The 23,318-nt window shown below is 39.9% G+C and overlaps 1 protein-coding gene across 1 annotated transcript in view; it reads right to left on the reverse strand.

Moving 5' to 3' along the window:
• The window catches only part of LOC112101780 (bifunctional heparan sulfate N-deacetylase/N-sulfotransferase 4), a 155,805-nt gene that overhangs the window by 99,396 nt on the left and 33,091 nt on the right, over positions 1-23,318 (reverse strand). The window contains exon 2 of the mRNA XM_024192643.1: positions 6,157-6,244. Coding sequence (XP_024048411.1) covers positions 6,157-6,244 — 88 coding nt within the window. The remainder of the gene's footprint in view (positions 1-6,156; positions 6,245-23,318) is intronic.

Here is a 23,318-nt window from a genome sequence, read left to right on the forward strand (position 1 = left end):
CCACATTCTACAGGCCATTACCCTCTGATCCCACTGAGGGTTACCAAAAGAAACTACACCATTTGCTCAAGAAACTCCCTGAAAAAGCACAGGAACAAATCCACATAGGCAGACTCCTAGAACCCCAACCAGAGGTATTCTATCTGCTATCCAAGATGCTGGAAATCCTGGATGCTCCAGCATCTCAGGCATTGGCACCCTGACAGCAGGATTGTCTGGCTATGTAGACTCTCTCCTCAGGCACTACACTACCAGCACTCCTAGCTATCTTCAAGACACCACTGACTTCCTGAGGAAATTACAATCCATCGGTGATCTTCCAAAAAACACCATCCTGGTCACTATGGATGTAGAAGCCCTCTACACCAACATTCTACACAAAGTTGGACTACAAGCCATCAGGAACAGTATCTCCGATAATGTCATGGCAAACCTGGTGGCTGAACTTTGTGACTTTGTCCACACCCACAGCTATTTCACATTTTGGGACAATGTATTCCTTCAAGTCAGCGGCACTACTATGGTTACCTGCATGGCCCCAGAGTATGCCAACATTTTTATGGCTGACTTAGAACAACACTTCCTCAGCTTTCATCCCCTAACGCCCCTACTCTACTTGCGCTACATTGATGACATCCTCATCATCTGGACCCATGGAAAAGAAGCCCTTAAGGAATTCCACCATGATTTCAACAATTTCCATCCCACCATCAACCTCAGCCTGAACCAGTCCACACAAGAGATCCACTTCCTGGACACTACAGTGCTAATAAGCGATGGTCACATAAACACCACTCTATAGCGGAAATCTACTGACTGCTATACCTACCTACATGTCTCCAGCTTTCATCCAGACCACATCACACGATCCATTTTCTACAGCCAAGATCTAAGATACAACCGCATTTGCTCCAATCCCTCAGACAGAGACAAACACCTACAAGATCTCTATCAAGCGTTTTTAAAACTACAATACCCACCGGCTGAAGTGAAGAAATAGATTGACAGAGCCAGAAGAATACCCAGAAGTCACCTACTCCAGGACAGGTCCAACAAAGAAAGTAACAGAATGCCACTAGCCATCATCTTCAGCCCCCAACTAAAACCTCTCCAGCACATCATCAAGGATCTACAACCTATCCTGAAGGATGATCCCTCACTCTCACAGATCTTGGGAGACAGGCCAGTCCTCGCTTACAGACAGCCCTCCAACCTGAAACAACCACACACCACACAACAAAAACAGTAACCCAGGAACCTATCCTTGCAACAAAGCCCTCTGCCAACTCTGTCCACATATCTATTCAAGGGACACCATCATAGGACCTAATCACATCAGCCACACCATCAGAGGCTCGTTCACCTGCACATCTACCAATGTGATGTATGCCATCATGTGCCAGCAATGCCCCTCTGCCATGTACATTGGCCAAACCGGACAGTCTCTACGCAAAAGAATAAATGGACACAAATCAGACATCAAGAAATAGAACATTCAAAAACCAGTCAGAGAACATTTCAACCTCCCTGGTCACTCAATTACAGACCTAAAAGTCGCAATTCTCCAACAGAAAAACTTCAAAAACAGACTCCAATGAGAAACTGCAGAATTGGAATTAATTTGCAAACTGGACAACATTAAATTAGGCTTGAATAAAGACTGGGAGTGGATGGGTCATTACACAAAGTAAAAACTATTTCCCCATGCTAGTTTTCCCCCTACTGTTAATCACACCTTCTTGTCAACTGTTTGAAATGGGCCATCCTGATTATCACTACAAAAGTTTTTTTTCTCCTGCTGATAATAGCCCACCTTAATTGATTAGTCACGTTAGAGTTGGTATGGCAACACCCATTTTTTCATGTTCTCTGTGTATATATATCTTCCTACTGTATTTTCCACTGCATGGATCCAATGAAGTGGGTTTTAGCCCACGAAAGCTTATGCCCAAATAAATTTGTTAGTCTCTAAGGTGCCACAAATACTCCTCGTGCTTTTTGCTGTTACAGACTAACACGGATACCACTCTGAAACCTATATCTTGAGATAAACTCCATTCTAATTCTTTTTAAGAAAACAATTGCTTGTCCAAAAGAAAGGTTAGTGGCTGTTATTTCGGTATGCACTCTCTGGCTAATAAACGTGTTTTTGTTCATGTTTTGTATATGCACAGACATATATACAGGTGGGAGACATTGTCATAGAGGCAGAAGAGGATGGTGATATTAGCAACATATTTTTGAAAGGGTCTAGTGGGGAGAGAAATGAGAGTCTGTGAGACCATGAGAAAAACACTTTAACAGTCCAAGTGGGGAAGACTCATGTTTGGTTCAGGGTTTCAGAAGTAGGGATAGACAGGAGAAAGATAGATAATAGAGATGTTATATAGGACTAGGGTAATTTAACATAATATAGGTAGGAATGAAATAAAGTTAGAACACAGGAAGCTGTAATATGCGAATATTTAAAATAATTAGAATAAGATTACAAAATTGTTTCCTTTACAAAACTCATTTTTTGGACTCAGATTTTCCTGGGGTAGTTTCCTCCTGATGACTAATTTTTTTAATAAAGTTTGAATACAATATGTCAGCCATTTTTTCACTGTGATGAAGATTTAGAAAGATAACACAATACTTCCTTTTTTTTTAAAACCAAACACCCTTAAAGCACAGCTGCAAGAAAACAACAAAAATGGTTGAGATTTGAAACTTGACATGGAGACCTATTACTCTTGTATGCCTTTAAAAAGAAAATTTTAATTTAGTAAAATAAAAGAAAGTTATTGAAAGTTTTCCACCCAAACTTTTTTTTAAAAATGGAAAATTGTTGTTTTTTTAAATGTGAAAAGTCACAATTTTCTGTAACAAAAATTCCTCATTTTCCAACAGCGGTCATAATGAACATTTGAAAATTATGAAGTGAAGAGGTGCAGTAGTTTTTCATTAAATCAGTAGACATGCATTTTCAGAGAGAAGCAGTGTGCATCTGTGCACAGCTAGGTAAGTGCACACTTTTTCCAAAGTGGTTTACTGACATTAAATGCTCCTAATTTTAACGCTACTTTAAAATTAGCTACTAAAACATCTCTTGTTTTAGAAGTCTCTTTCAATCTTAAAACTGAAGCCATGTTTGAAGAAGAGTCAGTAGTTTTAAAGTTATGAGCAATTATTTGGCAGATCCTGGGAACACTAACTCACATACCCAAATAACGGTATATACATGCACAGGAAATGCATACTTAGTCTGTATTGCTAATAGACACTAGTCAACTCTTCCTGGTGCCTTTTAGTCTACAAGTGCACAGTTTACTTCTAGTAGTAAACTGTGCACTTGTAGACTAAAAGGCACCGGCAAAGGACATCAATTTTCCTATATTACTCAATTGCCTGTTAATAGAAATGGGTGTCAGCATGAAGAATATAAGCAATTAGTGTATAAGGTTAGTATATAGCTATCCTAATTATATGTGGGCACCCAAATGAAGAGGTACAGGTGCAGTTCACGTCAGTGATCTCTTGATTAATACATATAATTATTTAATTTGCTAACAGATTCACATGATTATTTCCTTCTTGTAGTTTTCAACTGATCGGAGTTTTGTAAGGGAGTACAAAATTGTACATTAAGGAAAAGTCAATAAGGCACAGCAGTTAATGTCCTAATAAAACATGTCGTGCATCTTACATTAAAAGCCTCTTTTGGGTAATCAAGCCATGTTTACGGTAATTAAAGAATACCTTTCCATGTTTTATTTATAATGAGTCAATAAAGTGGATGTTTGCATGGAGAACACTTGGAAATGTTTCCACTAAGCTGATATGACAAAACAACAATATCACCCCATGAATGAAGTGCTCACTTTAGAAGTCACATGCATCACTGAGTACAGACTGCAGCAAGTCTCTTAATGGAGCCAATGACATGACTCAACTCATTAAGTAACTTTGTACTATTTTAGTACCCCTTATAAATCACTGGAGAACACACATACATACACATGAACACATTCTCTCTATGCCAGTTACAAATGAAATATTGATAATATTCAAATCAACTGGGAAGAGAAAACCTGAAGATTACACATGAGGTAATTTTTAGTGAATTCTGGTAGATTGAGAGGAAACTCAAGATTAACAAAAAGAAATAAATCAAAATTGCAAGTCAGTATTTTGAACTGAAAAATGCCCCTAATATCACTACTAATATTAATTTCCAATTAGTATTCAAAATAAACGATCTTTTCCCCACTGATTTTTCCCCTTTTGTATTTCTTGCACTTGCTGGGGTGGGCAAACTGTCTACATGAAGAACTGATGTCTATGGAACACTATGGCAGGGCATTATTAAGCAGCATCCTAGTATCCCAACACAATATAATGGTCTACTTTTGTTTAACTCACCTTATTATAGATAAAACCAATAAGAAATGGTTATACAGGCAGGTTAAGATGCAGTGGGCAAAATACTGGCATCCTTATTTAGTCCTCCGTACTTGGGCAAAACTTCTATTGATTTCACTGAGAGTTTCCTGATTAAAGACTAAGTAAAACCTGCCCAAGGACTTCAGGAATCGGTCCATGATCATGAAGAGCTACATTAACTACAGCAACTCCCTATAGTTTTTCCTTAATATCACTTTATACCACACGGCCTGCCAACTTTCTCTGAAAACAAGCTTTTCAATAGGTCTCAAGAGACCTAAATTCTATTCCCAGCTCTGCCACAGACTTGCTGTATTATCTTCAGCAAATCATTTAATCTCTCTTTTCCCTCACACCCTTTGTCTGGTCTATTTAGTCTGTAAACTCTTCTAGGAAGGGATTGTCTCTCACTATGTGTTTGCACAGTGTCTAGTACAACGGGGCCCCAATTTCAGCTGGGGGCGGTAGGTGTTACAATAATACAAATAAATAATAATTTTGGGCTCTTCACTCTATTCCTCTCTGAAACTCCTCTTCCCCATACCCTTTTTTTTCCCCCATCCCCCAACATACACATACTCCAGTTCCTAGCTTTTTAAGCTTATCCCTTCATCCCTTTGCTTCTCTAACTCGTTATTACCTCCTCCAGTCAAATTTCCCAGCTTCTTTAATATAATGCAGCCAACAGTCCCCTTTGCAGTACGATTGACCTAGTTGGGAAACTGTATTCCAGAGGTGACACTTCAAACAGGAAAAAATTCTAGGCTTACAATGGAATACTCTGAAAATTGCCTCAGTTCAAATAAGTGGTTGAGTGCGCATCCCACTGTTCCTCCCAGTACTGGGTGTCACGTAAGTGATGGTGGGAGAGGGAACAGTGAAGAAGCTGGGCAGCCTGAATGGAGGGACAGGATGGGGCAAAGGGGTTACCAAGAAGGTTTAAAAAGTGAGGAAAAGGGAGAAAGTGGAAGGGACATTGTACAGAGGAGAAAAATTGAGGCAGAGAGAAGCGCATGTGAAGGAGACAATTAAGTGCGCAGAATCAGGCAATTCTAATCTTCCGGAGAAACATTGGGTTGGTAAGAGGAATCTATTGGTTACTCAGAGTTAGTAAGGAAAAATATATTTTTCTTTTAATTTAAATTTTTTTAAATGAAGGTTTTGGCATAACAAGGACTTTAAAGACAATTATATTTTTTTAATCTTTCTCCTAATATTATTGCTATAGGGTTGCTTTCTAATCATATTGAGACACGTCACGGTGTGTGTCACATTCAAATATTGCTGCTTCTTAGGAGGTTGTGGCACTCAGTTTTCAGCCTCGTGCTTTTCATTGCACCTGTGATATTGCAAAAAGCCTGGAATGACACCCATGCTGTCTTTACAGATTTGTTGTCAGTTAATTTGCTTTCCTTATCACCCTAAGACTGACAGGACGCCCTTCAGAAAATGCAAAAACACTTCATATCCTTCAGGGACTGATCAAAAGACTTTTGAAATCAATGGGATTCCTTCCATTGCTTCAGTGGGCCTTGGATTGGACACTAAGTACCTGAGATGATGGAATACAGCACTTTCCCATTGCTCCTCTGAGTCAGCAATGATAAATAGACAGTGCTAAAAACGAGGTTTAAAATCCTGATACCTGATTTAATTGTAGCTACCTGAGAGCATCCTGATTTAAATCCTGATTTAATTGTAGCTACCTGAGAGCACAAAGTTCCTTCTTACCTGTGTGGTAAAACTTTCCTGAAAATCCAAGGTTGAAGGTAAAATTTGCAACCTGAGTGCGCAGTAAATTTTGAGTCTCTAGTAATGCCTGAAATAAATAAGAAATTAACATGCATTTAGAAAAATGAATATAAAATTTAGGAATGCCTCGTATTAAAATTTGTGTCCACTGACGAGACATAAAATTAAGGTCTTCTTTAAATATATTCTGTGGTTTGTTGTTGGGGTCATTCTTTTTTTCTTAAGTCTATTAGTGAATACATTTGGGAATTTAAGAAGGTGAGGGCCCAACATCACTGGCGAGAGTACCTAACTCTGTAATTTAGAGTAACAGAAACAGGGCAAGATCGTACATCGACCTGTACATGTTTTGATGTTTGGCAATATTTGAACTCAGGTCTCTAGATGTAACAATATACTAATCAACTGAACCACCATAAACACAGTGTTTATATGTAAAATGTGAATAATGAAATTTACTAACTCAAAATACAATAAAGGTATTGCTTGCCAGCCTGGGCATTAAAGGCTTTTGGTTTCACTTACCTGTAAAAACTTTAAAATTGTAGCTTGTAGATCAAATTCAGCCATGGTATAAATGGATAACTCCCTATTGACTTCACTGGGAGTTGTGTCCATTTACCTCATGGCTATGTTTTTATGTTGTTTATTTTTTCTAATAAAATTTTATGCTCCTAAAAAGTGCAAGTCTGATTGCACTGAAGACAGAATAGCTTCTGCCATCTACCCCCACTGCCTCATCAGTGTGTCTCAGATCAATTTTGTGTACAACATCTGTAGAGATAAAAGACAGAAGACTCTGCGCACTTTCAGTCTTTGACCTCACTGATGAGACTGCCAAGCAGTGATGCTTCCAAATGGTAGTTTTTACTACATGAATGTCTCTCCACTTGGGACTGGTCTGAGAACAACAAACATTTTACATCGGTCATGCTATAGATACCAGCTGGATAATGCTTTCATGTCTATACTGGCCTGGCCAGTTTTGAATTGGTGAAGAGCTTTAATTATCAGCAATCTTTTGAGCGCCTATCATGTTGCTCTTAAGAAATAATCAAAAGATATATTAACAAAGTTCATAGTAGTCAGATATTTATATTCTTCCACTGTTCAAAGAAAGAGGCAGGCAGTGGCCTACAGGTATTTAAACTCCAATAATACCTCCTTTCATGGCATGGACATCTGGTCACTAATCATTAAATTTGTCAGTTACAGGAAAATGCTTAGCCCAGTTGTCTCAGTGTTTGAAAGCTAAAAAGCATTTCTGACCACCAACTAACTATGAAACATATTTGAAATTAACATGTATCTTAGCAGCTGAAGTCTGTGTTTATGATAACAGACAACTAACTAAATATGTTTGTCATTTGGGACATGCACTGGACTTCCACACAACCTAAGAGACAGTCAGCAAGTTTTTATTTTCCTTTATTTTTAAACTTAACTATATAGAGAGTTTTAAGGTAGAGGTAACAAGAAGTTTAAGAACCGTTATCCAAGGAAATAAATTAGCAAGGGACAACAACAAGTGAAATCTAACTGCAGTAAACTGTGTGCCTTAGCACTGAATATTAAGAGATTAGTATTGTCTCCAGCCTATCTGGTTATACATTTATTAACTAGATGATTTTCCTTTTGTGACCCCCACCATACATTAGTACATCAGTGCTTGATCCACACATTGTAATATTACACATTATGTTTTATGAGACCAAATACAAAGGGAACTGGTAGACAAATGTAACAATTATGTTCCAGTATACTACAATTATAAAATGAAGATGGTCAGCACCAGAAATACTCATTGGGTCAGAGCTTCAGTGGTTGAAAATTGTCTTAGCTCCATTTAAGTCAAAAGAGCTATGCAGAATGCCACCAGTTTAGAATCTGGGCCATTATTTTTAGAAACAGTTTTCCAATATATGCAGTGCTTCTTGCATTTCAGACTGGTATGCTGAGCAAAATCAATGTGGTTTGTCTTTGTGGATGAAAGACCCTGAAGTATTATCAATTAAAACATGGTATACCAAGGTATGTGAAATAAACTTCTTGTTTTATCATCTCATTTTTTCCTTTCCAAATCCCCTTGAAATGTTATTTCGTAAGATCACAAAAAGGGGAAGGGGGAAAAAAGCGAGAGAAGAAACATTCCATCCAGGTAAGGTCTCATTAGAAGAGTAGAACAAGGATTAAGTTGTAAATCATATAAACTATGGTCATATGATTTTTTCAGTCTAAAGGGTAAATGTGTCACTCAGCGTTTATTGCGAGCACCAAAGACCTTTTTTTTGTCATTTCAGTATAACACATGTCACATATATTCATTTATACGGAAATTAATTTCATTTTTATTGTCTCATTGTATGTTAACGTTAAAAAGACACTATCGGATAGGTGAGTCCTAACATTTGACTAAATGTTATATTGTTTGTAAGTGTGGGGAATGTCTTACACAGATCTCAGTATCTATCTAGAAAATAAACACAAAAAGATCAATCCTGCCTTGAGAATTATTGAACCCTTTCCCTATTTTTAATAATTACTTATTCAATCAAGATTCTCATTGACTCCAGCTGGCTTCAGCAATAATTTTGCTAGATGAAGAATACACTCTGTTGTGCTCTGTAGGCACAGTCCATAATAATAGGGAATACAGATTTGCACCACACCAGGAGAGCAGCAGGTGGCATTCAGAATGCCTCCTGTGTGCACACAGACTGCCGCATGCCTGCTCTTTTAAGGAATTAAACTTTTTACCACCTGCATTGGTGGCCAGCTCTGCTGCCTGCATAGGATTGCCAACTTTCTAATTGCACAAAACCGAACACCCTTGCCCCACCCCTGCCCCTTCTCCAAGGCCCTGCCCCTTCTCCAAGGCCTTATCCCCCCTCCCTCTATCGCTCGCTGTCCCCCACCCTCACTCACTTGCTCATTTTTACTGGGCTGGGGCAGGGGGTTGGGGTACACAAGTGGGTGAGAGGTGCTGGCTCTGGGGTGGGGCCAGAAATGAGAAGTTCAGGATGTGGGAGAGGGCTCTGGGTTGGGGCAGGGGTGCAGGCTCTTGGGTGGGGCCTAGGATGAGGGGTTTGGGATGCAAGATTGGACTCCGGGCTGGGGGATGGAGCCGGGGAGTTCAGAGTGCGGGAGGGGGCTCTGGTCTGAGGCAGGGAGTTGGGGTGAGGGAGAGGATGAGGGCTCCAGGCGGCACATACGTCTGGGGGCTCCCAGAGGCAGTGATATGTCCCTCGGCTCCTAGGCATCGGAGAGGCCAGGCGGCTCCTCATGCAGGCACCGTCCCTGTAGCTCCCGTTGGCTGAGGTTCCCGGCCAATGGGAGCTGCGGAGCTGGCGCTCGGGACGGGGGCAATGTGTGGAGCTCCCCGACCGTCCCTCTGCTTAGGAGCCAGAGGGACATGTCACCACTTCCGGGAGCCACCTGGAGCCAGGTAGGGAGCCTGCCAGCCCCGCGCCAACCGGACTTTTAACGGCCCAGTCAGCACAGTTGAAAACCAGACACCTGGCAACCCTATGCCTGCATGGAGCCATGGTCCACTCTTCCCTGCTCCCTTTATGGCACTGTGTGACTCAGCAGATCAGGAATGGTGCAGTCTCTACATCCCTTGAGAGCAAGGATTAGTCCTTATGCAGGCTTCGCAGGAGGGGTAGGCTTCTTATGCCCTCCTCACCCATTGCACAGCCACATAAAGACCATGCAGAATTTGGCCAGGAGGAAGGACTGCAGTAGTTTAAACAATGGGAGTTTTACCTGATTCAGAACCAAATTTGGAGTCCTACACAGGACCCTCATTGTAGATCCTCCTCTGAGCAAGATAATTCTCCCCAAACCCTGTGGCTTTGAACTCAGTTATTCTCCACAATATTATCTGTCCATATGAAATCAGGCTGCCTTACTCCCAACTCTTCTCTCAGCAGTGTCCCACTGGTTCTGGCTTTCTTCTCGGAGAAGGAATCCTTCCATCAGAGGCTAGAGAAACCTTCCCCTGCTCTGTGGACAAGCTCATCAGGTTTCTGATCTCCCCCACTCAACTTCAAAATCACCACTTCACTTCTTATATCTGCCATCAGCATTGAGTTCACTATTAATGTGTTATGTGGATTCCTTTGCAAACACTTATTTCCCCACTTCCCAGCTGAACACTTCTTCACTTTCCAACAGTGTCTGTCAAGCCCCCTCTCCTCAACATCAGTAGTTTACATGTGCCTCCTCAATATGCATTCCCTCTATCCCCCTCTCTTCTTTACTCCACTCAGGTTCAGCATCCTCTGCTGTCCTTCGCCTATGTCACAGCCCCAGCAGATTAGCAGAGAGCCCATATGTAGCAGGACTGTAAGGCTCTGCCCACAACTTCCACACAAGTTGAAATCCACACTCAGAGAAAACTGGTAAACTCCTATGGTGCTTAGGTGACTGTTCTTCTGTCTTGGGGGCTAGATCCAAAAGAAATTTAGATACCTAACTGCCACTTGAGGCACCTAAATACAAAATTTAGATCCTGCTCTGCTGCTCAGCTGCCACTTAAACCTGTAGGTGCCTAAATTTCTTCCAGAAAGCCAGGACCCAACTCACACCTAGGCCCTGGGGGGATTCTCAGGCAGGTATTCCCTACCTAGCTTGCCTGAGGGGCTCAATCCCACAGATATTCTCAGAGCATGCCTAGCTCAGATAGAACACAGTGCCACAGCACCCTAGGAGAGTAGTCACAGCTGAGAATACCAAATAGAGATTAACACCTCCCTCCAGTCCAGAGTTAGGCACCTATGGCCCAGATCCTCAAAAATATTTAGATTTCTAATTCCCATGGGAGTTAGGTGCCAAAAATACCTTTGAGGTGGTGGGGCTATGTCCCTTTGGGGACAGGGCCTAGGCCCCACCCATCTCCTTGGCATTTCCTATCGGCTAGTTTAGTCCAGTTCCTGCTCAGCTTGCTGGCTTCTGTGATCCCATTCTTAGATGCCTAACTCTCCCTTCTGTGATCCCATTCTTAGATGCCTAACTCTCCCTATGCATTGCATAGAGTCTGGGCACCTAACTTGAGACTGATGATTTCACTGGGCAGCAGTGCACCTAAAGTTAGGTATTACAATGCAGAGCGTAAGTCTCCTTTGTTGGTTTAGGCATAGATCCGTGGTGGTATCTTTGGCCAGAGTATTTATGGGCCTCTTCATTTTTGCTTATTGTGTCATCATTCAAAAAAAAAAAATCAATGTTAGTTCTTCTGAGTAAGGATTGCTGAATAGGGCAATTAGCATAGAATAACTATTTAGATATGGTGACCCACATAAAAAAACTGCAGATTCTATGGTAGATTCTAAGCCAGTAATTAAACTAATATCATTTTATTCTGAATAAGTAAATTAAGTAAATCTAATAAAATAATCATTTTACATGGAAAGAACCACAAAGCATATCTAAGTTTGGTGAAACGTGCATGACCTCATGCCGGGCTAAGCACATTTTTTTAAAAAGTAATCAAAGTGTTTCTTTCAACTAGGGCACTTAAATTAGGTGGAATCTTTTTAGAATTTTGTGTTCAGTTTATTAATTTATTCTTCACTTTGTCAGTAAGTCTACCTCTCTCTAGGACATCCATAAGATAAATCTTTTTTTCTTTATATTGCATTTACACTCAGCAGTATTTTACATTAATCCATGTAATTACCTTTTGTATGTTTGAGTTGCTTTGTCTTTATTCTTCATAATTGGTGCATCTATTAAGCAAGAATGATATTTTCCCATAGTGTCCTTGTTAATTACAACTGTATCCTTCATTTGCATAATAAACTTTTTGGGGAAATTTTTGCAGTAACATTTCATGGCTAATAGGAAGCAATTTGCTTTCCTTTATTAAGTACATTAAAACTTCATGCCCTAGACATCATTGACTGTAAACATTTGATACTGCTCAAATTTAATGCACCAAGGCATTTTGCTCTGCCATATTAGGTTTTATTTATGTGCTATGTTCTGGATTGTTAGCCACTAATGAGACTTCAGCTCTTTTTGTTCTAAGGCCTGAACACTAACCTCATTTTAATGAGTTCATTATTTGCTGTCTTCTGAATGGAAGGCAACAAATTTTCCTTTTAATTAAAGGTCAAAACACCTCTGGCTAAGGAAAGTTAAGAGGTTATCAAGCCCTTAGAGAAACTGAAGGAATGGCTTTTTCTGATATCTACTCCAAGCAGAGGCAAACCAGATTGGGGTGGGAGGTGTTTCTCTGGAGACCAAAGTTCTAAATTTAAGCTAAGTGATAACAACACTAAAACACAGTCGCTAGAGTTCCCTAATCATTGTAAAAAAACAACAACAAAACCCCAAAAAACCCCAAAACAAACTCCCAGAAGTCAGCCAAAGTAATTCAAGATGCTTTACTCCTAACCCAGAGGTCTGCATGGATCAATACCACTGCTAAAGCATGATCTGTTGTTTGAATGAGAAATGATTTACACATTGCTGAGGACAGGTGACAGATTAATTGAGCTGCAAAAACCAATCTAATATTTTTTATCAGTGAAAGTGAGTTGCCATCAATATTTTTGGTGCTGCTTCTAGTGAGACAGAGAACTGTATGATGTGGTTAGTGTGAACATTTCCTTTTTATGACCATTCTATGCATATTCATATGAAATTACAATGGCAACTTTAGGCAGATTAAGTAATAATACAGGTATTCATTTGTATAGCACTTTATCTTTAAAATGGTGTACAATGATTAGCTATTTAGGGCAAGATTTGCTACCCTAACTCATATTGAGTAGTATCTTACTTCACAAGACATTTCATTGGAAACATAAGACTACTTATGAGTAAGGTACTCCTCCTAAGTAAGGGGATCACAATCAGGTCCTTAATTGGTTAATGGAGAATGAGAGGTAATAGAGGACTGGCTGAGGAAAGTATGGCCTTCTTAACACATTTGTAAAAGGATCACTCCTTGGTGACAGTATCACAGAAAACCACTGACGGGTCCCTAGTCTGGGGAACAAGACAAAGGTTTTTCTTAAGCTGTCACTTCCTTCATGTGAGGCAGCACCTGCAGCAGGCTAACCCTGCAACAAGCAAGTCACTGGCAACAAATCAAAATAATAGCTCAGCATCAGGCCTACCTTCCCTCAGGGAGGCTCTGGCTGGTAGTAGTCTCTCAAGAGTTCCTAAGCCTAGCCAGGCTTCTCTCCTGGAGTGAGAACTGGAGGGCTGCTTTCCCTCCCAGCAAACCCCCCATTGAGCTGGGATGTTCCCTTTTAACTTCTCCCTCCACACCTGACACCTGTTGAGTTTGGGGGGTAGAAGGGAGGGGGTGGGGCCCATGCCTGACACCTACTGCAGGTATAACGGGGTGAGATTGAGCTCACAGCTGTGATGCAGGGAGTACCTTTCCCGGACCTGCGGAAGAGCTCTGTGTAGCTTGAAAGCTGGTCTCGCTCACCAACAGGAGTTGATCCAATAAAAGATATTGCCTCACTCACCATGTCTCTCTGAGCTCACAGCATCTCATTAATCCTTTCCTGGCCAAAGTAGGATTTGTATTCCCCATCACAACAATACCGAAAGATATGGGGGGGAAGGTATTTCTGCTCTCCAACTATCTCTGATTTGCTACTACCATCCTGAATTATGCAATTTCCACATTATCATCCTAGAAAATGGCCCTTACTTGGAAAAGTGTTCCAATATCTGACAAATAAGTGCTAATAGGCTAAAGTTGTGGTATCTTTCATGGCCATATCATGATTTAAAGGTGATATGACAAAGTGTTGCAAACATACGGTAGCCTTCCCAATGCTCAGTGTCATAATTCATGGTGGAGGATATCCTTATGCAGACTAGCAATTCCATTATTACCAGTTTCTCTTCCTTTTACATATCTTATCCCCCCACCATCACCACTGTCTAATGAAATCATGCCTTGTACTTTGTACTTCCATATATACTTCCAGTTTTCTGATACCTCCCTTCTTCTCACTTGCTACCAATATTCCTCCAAAAAAGCCCTCACACCTAGTTAGAAGGGTGGTTCTTTAACATCTGCCATTAACACTTTGCAGTAATATATAACAGAGGTTCCCAAGCTGTGGTCCATGGAATGCTTGCTAGAGGTCTGTGGAATGCTGACTGGTCACATAGTGCTGGCTCTCCTCCTTGTTAGCAGCTGCTAATTTGCAGAAGAAAGCTAAAAATACAGTAAATAATTTCCCAATGTTTCTTTTCCATGTAAGCAACTTTTGTAGTTGTTACAGGGATGTGCGTTGAACATGAAAGGGTGGCCTGTAAGGACAGGAGGTGAATCCCAGTTCCATCTCTCTCTGGTCTATGCAATGGAAAAGCCCAACAACTCCTGATATAGCTCTTTTAATCTTCAAAGCAACCTTAGTCCTCACATCTCTGAAGTACTTAACCAAGTATCAGACTCACAGACAGGAAAATTAAGCAGAGAAATTAAATGGTCTAGTACTAGAAAAAGAGTCCGTGTTCACAGTCCAATGTTTGGACCACTAGGCCAGCTCATTTTCTTAAAAAGAAGGACAATCCAGTCTATTTTAGCTGTACTGGTCCTTGCAAAAACAGACAAGGGGTTAGATCCTGACCCCATTAAAGTCAGTGGGAGTTTTACAATTTATTTCAATGGGTCCACTTGAGAAAGACAACATGAGTGTAATACAATGGTCCATTCCCTCTTGCTGTCAGGAATACTCAGTTCAGCCTATTACCATTTTGATCATAAAACATCCCCTACAGTATTGGCTACCAGATGGACATGGACCAGTTTTGCCAGAAAATTTAAATTCCTTCCTTTCTCGCACATGATGCTGTACTTTGGGGCAACCTGTTGTTGAAAATTGACAAGAAACCATTAAGATGGAGAGAGTCCTCATCAACATGGCTGACCTGGTAGATAAAGAGAGTAGGTAATGCTTCAGAAAGGTGGACCTCAGACAAATTAGAAAAGATTTTGTCTGACTTTTTAGAAATCATTTATTAATTCCTAGCAGAGAGAAACTGAAATGTCACTCTCCTTTTCCCCCTCTGCCCTCCCATCCCCCAATTCATTCCTTTCCTTTTCCTTTCTTCACATTTCTTTGCTTTTTGTTCTTTGTCATTTTCTAATCTCTCCTTATTTTGGTTAAAAAAAATTCAATACAATATAAATAAAAAGAAACTTTTTGACACCATAATGTATGGATTATAAATGTGTGGAGCCAATATTATATTATTGACTTATGAGCCAGATTTTTAAAGGCATTTAAGCATCTGTAGATAGGTGCCTAGTGGGATTTTCAAAAGTGCTTCAGTAGTTAGGTGCCTATATGACATTGAAATCAATCAGCATCTTTAACCTCCTCTATACCTTTGAAAATCTGGCCCTTTGCAACAATTGGAAAACCCACCCTATAAGCTAGAATCCACAAGATTTTGTCTTTTTCCATAAAACTGAGTTTGAATACACATCTGTTTTTATTAGCATGTTTATGCCAAAACAGTAATTGATGATTTAATATCTCTTATTATATAATGACATAAGTAATGTTCCAAGAATACAATGCAGTGAAGTAAAACTCTTCCATACAGACAGCTGTTGTGAAGAATAATAAAACAGATGAGCCACAATAAAAAAAAATGGTGATCACCAAAAATCATGGCAGGAAAGAAGGGCGACATTATTCTGGGCAGGTGTAGGAGGGGGACGAAATTGAGCACTCGGGCAACTCCCATTGTTCTCTAGGCAAATGACCAGTTATGGGAAGGCAGGCCAAATTTTACACTGATTTACACCTATGCAATAGGTCATTATGTTATTTAATATCATGAACACCCAAGGAATCCTGAAAATATAGAGGAAATGATATCTAAGGCAATGGAAAAGTATTTTAAGACCCATCACTAGAAATACACCAGTAAACATATTGAAATATGGAATTAATGAAGTTGCTTGGATGCAACTCGGGTCAGAATGTGGCTGTATGAACACCCAGGGAACACTGACTGGGGACACTGAGGTAACATTAGCTGTTATCAAAGGCAAAAATGGACAATCTTAAGGATGACACTATGTGAGTATGATATGAACTGTGTACAGTATGTGCAAAACTTAATATAAAATAACAAATAATTTTAAGTATAATATAATGAAAGCTTCTAAGACTTATGAGAAGTGTCAGGATTTTATATTCTAAGGTTAGCAACCTAGATATTTATGCTGATGATCTGTCTACAGGATATCAAATAGGTTCCTGCCTACATCGCGATCTTCAAAATAATGCCCACTCTCCTCTATTTGTCATTCCACTTGTCTCCTTCTTGTACTTGTGCCTTTGTTCCCATTCTTTGCACTACTCCTGACTCTTAGAACATCCTCCTTTGAGAGCAGCAAGTTCCTCATTTTTTTCCTTCGAACCTCCTCTGGGGGGGGGCATGGATCAACATTCTCATCGCACTCCCTGTCAATACCCGGCCTGGGCCGGGGAAGCTAATGATCCAACCAGCGGACCAGATTCGTTGATGAAAATCCTGGTCTTGTGCCACCTGAGGCACATTGCGCATACGCTAAGAAGAAATCCCTCTCTAGCCCCAATTGTTTTAATCAGCTTTCCGCTGCTGACTTCTATTTGAGTGTCATCTCCTCCTTTTCTTCAGTCTAATTTAAAGTACCAACCAACCAACTGCACACCACAACTTCAAATCTACCAAGACAGGACTGAAAAACTTCAAGCCTGACTTTGCCCTTCGTTACAGGGTGCACTTCCTATGAAGCTACATCTGTGTAACTTAGGACAGGATTCATCCCTCATACTCAATTATATAACATCAGTAATTCTCTTTATTTGTTGTGACCCTTTCCATTCCCTCTTTACTCCTTTCTTCATCTATGTTATCATCATAGCTTGTGTTGTCTAGTTTTAGGATATCTTCTTCTGAGGGGATGTACACTCTAAACTCCCACTTAATGTTCTGTCTGTACATTTCCATTTAAATCAATGGGAGCTGAGGACAATTTGCATCTCAAAATGCTCAGCGCCTTGCAGTACTGGGCCTTTCAGATCTGTTTTAAAGTCCATTGAAGTCAATGGAAGTTTGTCCACTGATGTCAAAGGACCAGGTTCCTAGATTTTAAACTGGGATTGTATCTTTTCTATTTTTATTATTTCTTTAAGATGCTATAATAATCTACAGTGCCATATAAATAATACATAATTAATATTAAGGAATCTGATGATACCAAACACAGACAGCCTGTCTGCAGGTCTATTTTTTATTCTACAGCCGTGACTCCAAGCTTGACTCTCTACTTCAGTCTGCTCAGCATTGCCCTTACTGTGAGGTCCAACAGGATCTGTCCGTTTATTATATGCATAAAGGAGTAATATTTTGTCCTCATGTGTAATAAATGTATTAATAATAGAAGAATTTATTTTTCTTGAGTGGAATCTCCAGTTTAGAACTACTTGTGCTGCTATTTTTTAACTCCTAGACTCAAAAAATTGTCAGGAGTCTAACTGCACATAATTCAGTACACAGGAGTGCAGCCATTCCAGGAAAGGTTTGACTATTTTCAATAGAGTGGGATGAATGGGGTAATATTGCTCCAAATGCATCAACTACTCATGAGTTATTGACTAATAGTATTGCTATACAGTTCTGAACATGGCATTTCATTAAGCTGTTGACGCTATGATACTGATAATGAATCTTAAGGAATTGCATGACCTGGTGCAAAACTTAACCACCTAGTCAATAAGCATGGTAAACAGCGGCTATTTTTCTCAGTGAAGAAGCAGTCTCTCTCAATTAGCATGAACACTGGAGCTCAGATATACCCACCTGGTCTGATTAAGCTTGTTGTAAGCTTTAATAACTAGAGGCTCAAATCCAAGCAGAGCTACAATATGATTAACAGGGAGACATATACTGACAATAAACAATTGCTAGGTGAAAAATATAGAGAGGAAAATATGCTGTTTTTATTTTCAACAGGAAGCCAATTCAAAGGTTCATTCAATCTAATTGCTCTCATTATAAGTCACCCAAGAAGATCTTAAAGGGTTAAAATAGAGTTCACAGCATGGACCCAAACTGAGTAGTCACTGGGCCCGCCCCTTATTCCATCACAGCAGAGATAAAGCTAATCTTCAGTGAACTGCAAGTAAGCAAAACTGTCTGTAGTAAAATGCTGTAATGTATGCAAGTAATCTACAGGCTAGTTTTCAAACTACTGCTGGCCCTCAATATAAATGAGATTGCTAATTTAAAGTGATTTGAAAAATACTAATACAAAACCAAGTTCTGTTGAATATACATTTACACCAATTCAACTAAGCTGAATTCAATAAAATTGGACAGTAAAACAGAGCAGAATCTGACCCATGGCATTCATGGGCTAAGCATGAGTATCCCCCATTGACACTAATGGGAGTTACACACAAACCTCTGGGGCGGATAAACCCTTAAGTCATTAATCTTGCTACAGAACAGGGTCATTTGCACTGCAATGACCTCAAACAGCTGTAATGTAGTGGTTCATTGCACTTTCAACCATGCAGTCAAAGGTCTTATGGAATGTCCATTATCAATCCATATTTTCAGAGGTTTATATAGCTTCAGGAAAAAAAAAAAAGAATACCAAACAAACTCCTTCAGGCTTAAGCTTGGTATAAATAAGGCTGACAGTCTGGGAGGGAAAAAACACCAAATTATTTTGCTCTTCAGAAAAGAAAACTTGACAGATGTACCATCTTCGATGTCCTGCCCCTTTTGCCATGTTTTTAAAGTGACAGGAAAAACAACAATTACAATATGATAGCTATATTTTCATCTTTTGAATAAGGTTTTAATGGCCGGGTTAAGAGTTCACCATTCTGCATGGTGTTTACCAGCATTTTCTTCTTTTGTAACTGACCACATTGGATAACAATGACGAATATATCTGATTTTCCAATTATTATTTGTTTAGTTGCTATTTGCAGCAATATGCTTGGCTCCACACAAGATAGACAATGAAGAAAGATTTTACCATCTGAAATATTGGCCAACTGGCAACATTCCCATCTGAATTGCAACCTCTCCTGTCCTCACTTAAAGCAGGGGCCTGTTTTTCTCAGACTTAGATATGAATGTGATCTTGGATTCCAAATTCCACCTTTACGTTTGAGACTGTTCCAGTTTTCAGGGTTTTGGTGGTGGCCTGTTACTAGTCTGGTTTTCTTTTATATTTACTTTTGGCTAAATTAAGAACTTTAATAACAGTCCATGGTAAGGGATGGTAAAAACCTGTAGCACCCCAGAGCAGGCATTGAGAGTCATTCTGCTCCAGGGAGGCAGAAAGCCTCTTGCAGCTTCCAGCTGTGCGGATGGCTACATACATCTGGGAGGAGGAAGAGTTGCAGTTTGCTTCTTCTTTGCGGCTGGCTGACTCAGTTGGGCCCTGCATGAGGGGACAGAATCACAGCTCTACCTCCTGCCTATTCCTCTTAATTCCTTTTGGACACTGAGAGTTTCCAGGAGAGTAGAGATCAGTCCCTGTGCCGCCAGAGTACCAGGACTGCAGATCTGCCTGGCCCTTACGCAGGCATGCAAAGGAGAGTGAAGTTCCTTACACAATTTCCGATATTCACACTGGGATTCTATGTAAGGTCTAGGCAGAATCTGGCCATCTGCAATCATGTTTGATCCCCAGCACCCGAGCTGTCTGAAATTCAGAGGTAGAATAGTCATTTAAATTAGATCAATCATGTCAGATTAAAAAAAAAAATCTGAACTAAAAATACTCCCTCAAAACTCAAAGGGACATTGACAAGATTAAAACTGTGTACTAATAAAAATAGCCACACCTCTCTCTCTATTTTAGGGATTTGTATTGGCGCCCATCACCATGCTGTGTGTCAGTAATATTAATATTATAATTTAGAGTTTGATATATATTATTTCTTTTTCAGCATACTTATCTCAAATTTCTGAATTCCTACCAACAATCTCAAATTTATATTTAAAATGTACTGCTTATAAACTGATGTATATGCCCTGTGGCAGCATTAGATATTTTAAACAGCAGTCTCTCAGTAATAAAAACTGAGCTTTGGAACACAGGAGATATATTCAAAATTTGGGCCTGTCCTTCAGTTTTCAGAATGGGCATGTATATACTATGAAACACACAACTAATGGCTAACCTGAGGATGTCTCCAGACATTTAAATCAGGGGGTGATTAAATTTTTTGACTAGAAGAGATAATGGAATCTGCAAGAGATATTACATGTTAAAGGAAGGGGATGCCAGCAACACCCAAAGGCAAAAGGACAGAGTGGAGCATGATCTTTCCATTTGTTGGGTTTTTTTTCTATAAACAGTTATTTTTAAAAGCATCTCAGTATGCCACCTCTTGCAATTTTATTCTCTCTTGTTGAATTTGGGTGTTCTTCCTAAAGCCCCAGACCCTGGGCTCAAGCAATTACATGAAAATCTCTGCTTTCATTTAACTCAATCCATTTATGCTGAGAGCTAGATCCTCCACACAAATTTCCAGTCCCTGCCCCTAACATTGGAATCCTAGGTGTTCTGTTGGCATGGCAAGACTTGACATGACAGCACAGTCTTACTCTCTCTGCACAACTTAGAAGCCATGGAGCCAAAGTAAATGGTCCACAGAGAAGCATTAACTTCAGCTGTGTTTTGATGAAGAGATTTTCTGGGGAAGCATGCAATTCCTAATATCTGCTTCCTCTAGCCAGCAGCACAGGGCTATGGGCTATGCAAACATATTTTGTTTCTGCAGAGGAGCTTCCAGAAGCTCTGGGAAGAAGGGAAATTGCCCGATAGAATGAGAAGGGCAAGTGATTGCTAATTTTGCCCATTTGCTTCAGCATGGTGTACAGAAGAGGAGATCATCAATCCCAACAACAGGTGAAGTGATCACAATTTTTCATTTTTGCATTGTAATTAAGAATACATTTGACAACATGATCATCTAGTAATTTTCTATCTTTTTATAAGTACATGACAATATGCTTTAAAATCAGTACAAGATTTGCATTTTCATGGCTTTGTACAGCATGGACTATTGTTTTCTCTTCAGAATTATAAATAATATAATCATATCACACAGAATCTCCTTTGCACTACCTTCTTATATCTAGTAATGTTTCTATTTTACAGACACCAAAATTATATGTAGGCCCTCTTTGTCTTCAACTGATTTCAGTTAGACATCTGGCTGCAGCCTGTAAAGTGTAATGAATGTGGGAACTGCAGTCTCTACAATTGGGCAGTCTTCCATCAGTTTGTTCCAACACAATGTTTTTCTTTGATGTCTTTTCACAGAAAGTAAACTCACTGAGCATACTCGCGTTTTTTGCTGTATTCCATGCAATAGCTTCCCCTGGAATCCCATACTGTAGTAGGCCATTCTGAGAGTTGTAGTTGTCAAAGTCTTGATGACAAGAAGCCCTGCCATGACAATTGTTTTTGATGCAGTGCTATTCTTATGTATATTTGAGGATGTGTAAGAATAGTTTAGGGAAGCATCAGTTTCTTCATTCCTCCTTTCTTCCCTCCATAAGGCTGTCTTGCAGTACTTAAGGAAGCTTACCTGAATGTCATGATCCATGAGTGCATCACACTTCCTGGGGTTCACAATACAAGGGAAATACACTCAGTTTGTACTATGCCCTTTGGTCTCTTATCAGCTTCCTTCTTCAAATTAATGGTAATCTTGAGAGCCAAGCTATGGGAATAAGGAAATTAAATCTATCACTGCCTAGATGACTTGCTGATGAAAGCTCCATAATTCTTGGAGATAGCCATTCATACTTCACAGGCAATCCAACTGCTTGGATATCCTGGTCTCATTATCAACACAAAAGAAGAAATCACTCATCATTCCTCAAAGTTTCAAGAGATAGCAGTGACTTGACAAGAAGAAAAATTCCTAAAGATGCAGATCAAGATCTTCTTGTGGTCTCCATCAGTCAGAGCTACAGCTGCTAAGTATAACAAAATTTAACAGGCCATATTCCACTTTCATGTGTAATTGTTCTTTCTTTCTTTCTTTCTCTTTCTCACAGAGGATAACCTATCCTGAACTCTAGTGATATCCTTACTCTATCCATCACTCTCCCAGATGGTGGACTTCATGGAAAAGCATGCTCTGTAAGAGGGTGAAACCTCCTCTCCTATCTTCCGCAGCACACACAGACTGCTTGGACACTCTTTGCTTGTGAACAGTATGAGCAGTTCACATATAATGTTCCCCTGTCACCTTTACAGCATTGTGCAGCACCTTATCTACAATAACATATAATTTCCCAGACCCTTAGACCAAGGATAGGAAAGGGAAGAGAGCTCTCCCTCCAAGATCTCTCTTGGCTCTGGCCATCAAAGCCAAGCAGGGAGGCTTCCTTTCCCCGTTCTGCTTCTTTCCTGTGTCCTTTTCTACTTTCTGGGATAATGAGTCAATTAGTCTTATTGCACTCTCCAGCATGTCCCCAGTCTGTCAGTTAGACATAGCTATCATTGCTAGGTTTACTCCCAGACAACTAATTGGAGTTGCTGGACTAGAGTGCTGGTTCACCGGCTGCTGCCCAGCACTCTGTCACCCTCTCAAATAAACTGCTAGCCAGATCCCCAATCAAATCAGAGAGTCATGAATGCTAACCTAACCAGTGGAATGGTTCAAATGGAAATATTCTACCTGCAAACCAAATGGTTTAAGCAAACCCAAGAACAATCTGGCATGTACAAATGCCAAAGAAAACGCCATCAGATCACAGAAGAATCATGAAGGAGCATTAACAAACCTCTAAACAATTCGATATTACAAGGTGTGACCTAAGAAACCCTCAACTGGCAAAGGGGTTACAAGAATATCTTGATTCTGGTTCACCAAAAAATGTTGTGTGAGGTCTTAAAATCCAACATTACCATGCTCATTGTTATTATGGTGATATAGAAATACTGTGTAAGGAGTTATGTATGTATACTGAAATATGTTCTTAGAGTCTGTATCACAGCAAAAGTAGAGAAACAGGTTTCCTGTCAAACAAAGAACATTTATTCACCTGTCTCCCTGTTGATATGTAAATTAAGCATTGTAAACTAACACAGTGCATGCATATTTACGTACAAAGTCAGC

This window comes from Terrapene carolina, unplaced genomic scaffold, assembly GCF_002925995.2.
Source record: "Terrapene carolina triunguis isolate 2854851 unplaced genomic scaffold, T_m_triunguis-2.0 Scaffold66, whole genome shotgun sequence".
Lineage (NCBI taxonomy): Eukaryota > Metazoa > Chordata > Testudines > Emydidae > Terrapene > Terrapene triunguis.